The 8,378-nt window shown below is 36.8% G+C and overlaps 1 protein-coding gene across 2 annotated transcripts; it reads left to right on the forward strand.

The window, feature by feature from the left end:
- Positions 1-202: 202 nt before the first annotated feature.
- On the forward strand, positions 203-8,067 carry LOC139693905 (serine/threonine-protein phosphatase 4 catalytic subunit). 2 transcript variants are annotated; one of them, XM_071592230.1, is made up of 8 exons: positions 203-336; positions 472-554; positions 665-820; positions 1,069-1,221; positions 1,300-1,473; positions 1,557-1,683; positions 4,769-4,958; positions 6,877-8,067. In XM_071592230.1, exons 2-8 carry the CDS (start codon positions 552-554, stop codon positions 7,004-7,006), a joined length of 933 nt encoding a protein of 310 aa, XP_071448331.1. In that variant the 5' UTR covers positions 203-336; positions 472-551; the 3' UTR covers positions 7,007-8,067. The 2 variants fall into 2 exon arrangements, with proteins under 2 accessions (XP_071448331.1, XP_071448332.1); XM_071592231.1 differs by having other exon boundaries at positions 209-336; positions 475-554.
- The last annotated feature ends 311 nt before the right edge of the window (positions 8,068-8,378 follow it).

Genomic DNA, 8,378 nt, shown 5'->3' on the forward strand with positions numbered 1-8,378 from the left:
GGATTATTATCACAATATAATTTAAATACTATCAGAGAAAAAAGTAGCAAAATTTGAACAATTTGCGGTACACCTCTATGTTACTGACACAATAAATATACGTTCATAGGGAACTCAAAACAGTTATTCGCCAGTCAAATGTTAAAATTATGCGTTTAACAAGGGTTGGCAACAATGTATACGTCTTTCCTCATTGGAGGAGGCGAGCAAGATGATTTCATCGTAAACCATTCTATCGCCTCCAACCTTAAGCGTCACTCTCAACGTAAAGTGTATGGCAAGCGTTATCAACAGAGTTGAATTATTATTTCAATCTCTGACTGCATGCTGAAATAGGTTAGTGGTGAACACTGATGCATTTTATGTTTTTGTTTACTTGACTGATTTAAAAATCGGATCAGTTTGTTGAATTTTTTTCGTAGTGTAATCTGTGTAATATATGCATGCTTTAACTGTGTTTACTATTTACAGCAGATCCTCCACAAAATAGTGAAACCGGTTCTGAAAGAATTATCTACGTCCACCTTTGCCTATAGCTGGGAGTTAATATTATGGTAAGCATTCATATCGGCTATATCAGTACACTAGGTGTTGCACATTAGGATAGCTTTCAATCGTCTTTCATGTTCAATTATTATCTCTTAGAATTTTTATTACATTACAGGAAGACGTAGGCGATTCAAGTGATCTTGATAGGCAAATTGAACAGCTGAAGAAATGTAAGATAATTAAAGAAAGCGAAGTGAAGGCATTATGTGCCAAAGCCAGAGAAATTTTAGTTGAGGAAAGCAATGTTCAAAGAGTAGATTCTCCAGTTACTGTAAGTACATTCATCTGGTGGATATTTCCTGACGATGACGCCCGATGCTATTTGCTTTAGAATGGCATTTTTTGTTATAAAAGGCATCGGCCGGCCGGCTTTTATGGTATAACCACCGATGCCATTTTCTGCTTTCAAGTAATAGCCTCGGACGACTTATGAATTACAGAATAAACCCCCTGATCATCCTAAATATGTGTATATAATATACTCTTCTCATTAATTTAATTTTCAATCCATCTTCTTAGGTTTGTGGTGACATTCATGGTCAATTCTACGATCTCAAGGAGCTATTCAAAGTTGGTGGTGATGTACCTCAAACGAACTACCTATTTATGGGAGATTTTGTTGACCGAGGGTTCTACAGCGTGGAAACGTTTTTATTGTTACTAGCATTGAAGGTACTGGTTGTTGAATGTGTTATTATCAATCCAGAGTTGTTTTGTGGAACTGAATGTCATTTTTCTTTTTAAAAATAGGTTAGGTATCCAGACCGAATAACACTTATCAGAGGAAATCATGAGTCTAGGCAAATAACTCAAGTTTACGGATTTTATGACGAGTGCCTGCGAAAGTATGGAAGTGCCACAGTTTGGAGATACTGTACAGAAGTCTTTGATTACCTTAGTTTATCAGCTATAATCGATAGGAAGGTATAACTCATGCCCGGAGGATTTTTCATACTATTAGTATTCGTAACGGTGGATTTTCACTCGTAAACCTTAAATATTTTCAGATATTTTGTGTCCATGGTGGCCTGTCGCCATCCATACAGACGCTGGACCAAATTCGAATAATCGATAGGAAGCAAGAAGTTCCTCATGACGGACCCATGTGTGATTTACTTTGGTCTGACCCAGAAGGTAAGCGAATCATGTTAATTTATCGTTTGATTGTATGCATTAAGAGAATTGAAGTGAGCGCATTAACAGGTTAATATAGCCCCAAAACTACATTGGAGAGGTAATGGTTTTAAGGTGCTTACTCAAGCCCGGAGATAGTCATTTAGACTGTTCCTGTTTTCTTCAACTCTAAATTTCAATTCGCTCAAAGTAATGGACACAGAAAATATGATTTCAGCATGTAATTTCGTAGAGGAAATCACATCCATTTCATTGTCATTAACAGAATTCTAGGATCTAAACAACTGCAATGCAACATTGATTTGATCACTGTAGCATTATCCACTTTTGAAAGAACCTGCAATGTTGTCGTATTAAAATATATGATTCCTTTTTTCTATAAATATCTCTGCATATGTTTTTTGGACCTATCTGGAAAATAGTTGGTTAACCTGAAGACATACCTGGTTTTTTTCTGGGTGGTTATTCCATAATGTTGGCGCCTGTTACTATTTACTTAATGATGCCATAATGGTATTTGCTACTTTTATTGCATCAGTATCCAATTAAAGTTCTAAATAACATTTCTGGATGCTATCCAAGTGTTAGTCTGCCAAGGCCATGACATTAAAGCATTACTCAAGTTGCATCAACTAATGCATTGCTCCTGGGAGTTGGCTGATATTTATCCATTTGCTACAGTAACTGTATGGCTTTAATCAAACTATTTCATAATGATGTGTGACGTAGATTTTGCCCATTGTTTTTGGGTCACCCTGGAACATAGTATTGTATTCCTATGTCAGCTGTTTGTGGCAAACCTTATATGCCATCAATTTGCAAAGCTTACAAATTTGCCAAGTAAATAAAGATTACATAGCACATGATATTTACTGACATTAGCTCTGCATAAGTTAAAAATTTGATAATTTGAGGCTTATTAGTTTTGATTAGTCTTGTTTTTTTTAAATGAGTGACCTCTGGTAATTATCATGCATATGAGGTCTGTCCAATAAATATGCGAACTGTGGCCATAAAAACTTTATTTTGCAAAATTTAGTCTACATCCATTTTGTCCCCTTCAAAGTACTTCTCATTCATAGGATATGCACTTGTTCCATCTCCTTTTCCACTGTTTAAAACACCCTTGTAAGTCCTCAGCAGTTAGGCTTTCAAGTTTTCTCCTTGTGTTTTGCTTTATTGTGTCCATAACCTCCCAGTGATGTCCCCTCATCACATTTTTGCATTTTAGGAATAGGAAAGAGTCACAGGAGGTGAGATCTGGCAAATAAGGAGGTTGGTGATAAAAATTTTTGCCAGAAACTGGCGTACAATCAATGCTGAATGTGCGGGTGCATTGTCATTGTGAAGGATCCATCCATCGTGCTCGGTTGAATTAGTGTGCGCTGTTGATTTTCCTAAATTCAGTTCATCAGCTATCATTCGGACGGCTTTGCAATGATTGGTAAGGAGAAGAGACCGCACACGATCAATGTTATAATCAACACAGGTGGTGGTTGAAGGTCGTCCCAGCCTTGCATCATCCATCTTGGCGTCTTGTCGGCCATCTTTGAAATGCTTAGTCCACTTTTAAACGGATGTTTTCTTTAGAGCATTATCACAGCTGCAGTCAACATTTCAGTAATATCATGATGACTTTTACTGCACCTCACCAAAAATCTTGATGTTGATTCATTGCTCCGTGATTTCGTCAATGTCCATTTTCAACAAACAGCAAACACAAGGGCAACAGAAACTATAATAACTGGCACGATACGCGTAGTTCGACGATCCGCCAAGCACAGATGGCTCACTGGGTCTCAGGCAACTAGTGCCGCTAGTGGGTGGGGATATTGTCCACGGCATGGATGCCAGATTACACCAGTTCGCATATTTATTGGACAGACCTCATGCATAGTTGATTACAATTGGAGCACCAGCTAATTAGGACAGCATGCTGTTTATTTGGTGCATGTGGCTGTACCTACTGGAGAATAATCTTAAGAAACATGTTCAAACTGTTTCAGGCATGTAATTCTAAACAGGAAATTCATTGGTACTTTACAATGATACTTAATGTAGGAAGGCATTTCATTATAATCACTACATGCATTTTTCTATATATTCCCATGAAGTTAATGACTGGAATTCAGAGGTGTTCATTGGATAAATTTCTCTTTCAATCTAAAATTCTGATTTAAGTTCATTCATATAGGATTTGTTTGAATGGAATATTAAGGTGCCTAAAAGCATGTTTTCATTAATATGTTTGGTGGATTATTTTAAGAGCATTACGTGAAAGTGCTATTAATTGATTAGTGTGTATGTGTACTATAAACTGAGGTGATAAACTATTAGGATAAAGTATATGGTGGAAAGAACAGCGAGGTTACAGAGACTGGTCGAAATGGGCCTGCTATGCAGGAACATGTTGGAATGTTCAGCATGTAAGAATGGAAGTTTCATCTACGAAACTTTCATTACAGATGCAATAGGAAAAATATTAATCTCAGAAAATGAAGATCTGACTGAGATGGAAAGAAGATGCTCATAAACTACATAAATATATTATGAAAATGGTAGGCTTATATTTGGATATATATAAAGGGAATACATTGTTGATAAGGACCAGGAAAACTTGACTGCAAGATAAAAAAGCATTAAAGAAAATGAAAGGAAGAAGATAGCAGGAATAGATAAGGTACCTGAAGAACTCTTGAGATATTGGTGTGGAGAAAATAAAATGGATGTACAGGAAATCCAGCGATAAAATTCTATGCATGGTAGGAGAAGAGAGATGGGTGTTGGGAGAAATTTGAAGATGGCATGGGAAGTGGCTGCAGGAAATACTACCTGGCAATGGGTGATCCTGGAAGGGGTGATAGGGTGAAGAATTGGGAAATTAAGGTAGAGGGAGGGAAAGAAAAGGCATTTGAATGGGATTGAGGGAGGTGGAGTTATGCAGAGCTAAATAACAAGTTATTGTAATATGCAACATACTCAAGGTGTGCTTTTCCAGATGTGTCTCAAGTCTCTCCATTTCATTATACATGTAATTACTGCATTGACATGGTATCTCTAATTGTATGTATTATTTCTTATGCAGATACTCAAGGATGGGGAGTCAGTCCGCGAGGTGCTGGATACTTATTTGGCTCGGATGTTGTGGCTCAGTTCAATGCAGCGAATGACATTGAAATGATATGCAGAGCCCACCAACTCGTAATGGAGGGATATAAGTGGCACTTCAATGAAACAGTTCTTACTGTGTGGTCTGCGCCCAACTATTGTTACAGGTTAGTGTTTCACTTAGCTAAATGAATATCTCTTATTTGACGGAAAAAGATTTTTGTTCAAAAACTTGCCCTGAACTTGGTGCCAAGAAACCTTGACTAGGGTATTTTCTGGGCTTCTGAAAATGATCTTTTTTAATGTGACCAAATGCTGGCAATTCTGTGTAAAATTCTATGGGGGTGATAGGTGTTGTGTACTGGGATCTCCACAAAAGGGGCACTTATGAGTTTTCAAAAGAATTGTTGTAACCCCATTATTGCAGTTATATTTTTTGTACGTAGGTAAAAGAACTACAAGGGTAGTTTGAGCCTGAAACTACTTAATTTATTTGAAAGATTTATGAAATCACCACCCTATTGTCAGGCACTGGCGCAACCAGTTTCCTGTGTAGTAATAATTGATTCTTTATGAGTACACACATAATGCTTCACCGCTCTGGGAAGAGATCTGTGGTGCGGACGCCTCTCTTTTGTGTCTGTGTAGTGATTTGCAAAGAAGTGAAAATTGAAATTCGAGCAGTGATTAATCACTTAGTACGGAAAGGTGTGAAAGCAAAGAAAATTCATGCCGACTTTTGGAATATTCAAGGGAACTATGCTCCTTGATATTCAACTGTAGTCAAGTGGACAAATAAGTTTGGTCAGGTCAGTTTAGATGATGATCTGCATAGAAGCTGACCGAAATGTCCCACTAACCCAGAAATTATTGCTAAAAGGCATAAAATGGTGGTGGAGGATTGCGGACTGAAAGTACAAGAAATCGCTTAAGGAGTAAGGTGGTGACCTGAACAGTCTAATCTCCTTTTAATGTTGGAATTGGATATGAGAAAATTGTCTGCTAGATGGGTGCTATGACTCTTGAAGTAGGATAACTTACACATCAGAATGGAAATTTATGAAAAATATTTGACCCATTTTAAGAGGGACCAACAAGATTTTCTGTGCTGGTCTGAGACCACATTGGGTCCATTACTATACTCCAGAGACAAAAGAGCAGTCCAAGCAATGAAAACATGTCGATTCACCACCACCAAAGAAAGCAAATTCAATATGGTGACCGTAAAGGTGATGGCTTCAGTTTACTGGGATGTGATAGGAAATCTTCTGATAGATAATCTTCCCACTTGTCAAACAATCACTGGACAACACTAAAATAACCTCCTGGACCACCCACTACAAAATATACACTATAAAGCCAGGTTTGGCAAGAAAAAATATCATCTTTCATCAAGACAATGCATACCCACATTGCCGTAGCCAAAGCCAAAATACATGACCTAAGATACAAAGTAATCGTTGCCACACCTGCCATATTCGCCGGATTTGGCTTTGTCCGATTTACATCTCTTCCTCAAGTTATGCTGAAAATATTCCTTGGTGGATGGAGATGCTCATCCAAAAAATAACTAACAGCTGAAGTTGGCTGGTATTTTGCAGTCCTGAAGGAATCTAATTTTCATGATGGGCTCAAGAAATTGGACCCTCCTTGGACCAAGTACATTAGCATTTAGGGAGACTACATTTAAAAGTAAAACGTTATACAGAAGTCATTTATTTCAAATCCATTCGGAGAACTTTTCTAATTATCCACAAATTATTAATAAAATGATTTCACTTCAATGATAGTGAAACGCCAGTTTTTTGGTGGCATCTTCAGCAATGTGCCAGTTTTAAGCATGACATTGACTAATCAGTTCAATTAGTGCTTGTAGCTTTAGGAAATAGTTAGAATTGGAATTAGCCATTTCTATTATTCCGATCTCTTCTGTGCTTGCTTAATTTTTCTTGTCAAATAATAGTAATGCCATTGCAAGTTAGTTGATTTGTTGAGTGGCATGCTTAGTTGATTGGAAAGAGGTTATTTCAACGTGTCTATTTCAAAATATTAGTAGCCTGTTCTAATAAACCATTTAATTCACAGGTGTGGTAATGTTGCTGCTATACTGGAACTTGATGAGCATTTGCAGCGTGATTTCACAATATTTGAAGCCGCTCCCCAAGAGAGTCGGGGTGTCCCATCAAAAAATCCACAAGCTGATTATTTTCTGTGAAGTGTTTATCGTCGGACAGTCTTGTAACGGTAGACCAGAAACTTTGAATAATAACAGTGGGTGCGTTTGAGTAAAAACTGGATTCTGTGATTTGCATCTGAAACCAAAACTTGAACAGACATGAATCCAAGAAAAAAACATTGAAAAATGTTATTGTGTGAGTGAAATGAAGAGTATGATTTTTTGAAGCATGGTTAAGCCGATGTTGAAGTGAAAGGTTTTGGAAGCATATGGATCAGTTGTGTAAATTGAAAAAAATGAGGGTGTGGAGGCACTGTGGGAATAGAAAATGTAAAAAAAATTAGTTTGGCTTTGTTCGTTGTTTCTAAGACTAACTTCCATGTTTCTTTCCCCATGTCATTAGCCTTCAGTATTACTAGTTAATTTTTACCTCCAATTATTTGCAATGTAATTCTCAATTCCAACAGTTTCAGCTGAGCCGTAGGAGCCTATTTGCCATGTCAATTTGTTGAATCAATATTTTTTGATGTCTTCTTTTGCATTCATGGTTATGGCAATTTGAACTCTTTCACGTCTTATAAAAGAAGAAATCAGCCAATCATTTGCAGAGTTAATATTTATTTGGCATCAATGGTAATTAAAGTGATACCCTGTTTGCATTTTGAAATTTTGTTATTGTTTCCACTCTTTGTTTTGTGTGATTGTGAATGCAAAAGATTCAACTAAATCAGTCAATAAACCTGAATATTAATCATATGTATTGATATTGTAAGAATCCCGTGCTATTCAATGCGTATAAATAACAGAAAAGAATGTTGCAAGTCCTCATACAGCTTTGATAAGTCCCAAGCAAGTCTCATCTCGAACCATGCAATAGGTATCTTCTGAAGAGTGGAGTGTTTGGGAATACTTTGGCCACGGGAGAAGTGTTTTTCACTAAATGTGTTATTTTGACTGTTGATACTTATAGTGCTTGTTTTTATTATATACTTGAACTGTAATCATGATGCAGTAGCAGAAATGACATCCTGTAGCATTAAAAAACAAATTTGTAAGATTTTTCCAGAAAATAACATTTTCTTCATTTGATTTGATTTTAATGGCTGTGGTTTTTGTACATTTTTTGAACTATCAGTCTCTAATGTGTTTTGCATTTGCTATAAGGTAAAGAATTTTTCGCAAAATATGTCTATTTGAAGGAGTATTTGTGCATTCAATCAGTGATTACCGAGTGCCATGCTGCCAAGAACTGCCTGTCAACCAATGTGCTACAGTTGACCAGTACTCATCATTTAACTCTTTCAGTAAGAATTTCATTCAGGATAAATAACTTTTTTTGCTAACTTTGTGTCTCTGCTGATATTATCCTGCATTATCAAGTAGGTCTAGAATATCCCATTATTTGATAAAA

This window comes from Hetaerina americana, unplaced genomic scaffold (assembly GCF_022747635.1).
Source record: "Hetaerina americana unplaced genomic scaffold, ioHetAmer1.1.p SCAF_5, whole genome shotgun sequence".
Taxonomy (NCBI): domain Eukaryota; kingdom Metazoa; phylum Arthropoda; class Insecta; order Odonata; family Calopterygidae; genus Hetaerina; species Hetaerina americana.

Excerpts from the sequence above, each read along its gene's own strand:
- LOC139693905 (XM_071592230.1), top strand. Across the intron at positions 1,222-1,299 it reads TATTGTTACTAGCATTGAAG|GTTAGGTATCCAGACCGAAT; the intron begins GTACTGGTTGTT and ends TTTTAAAAATAG. Across the intron at positions 1,684-4,768 it reads ACTTTGGTCTGACCCAGAAG|ATACTCAAGGATGGGGAGTC; the intron begins GTAAGCGAATCA and ends TTTCTTATGCAG.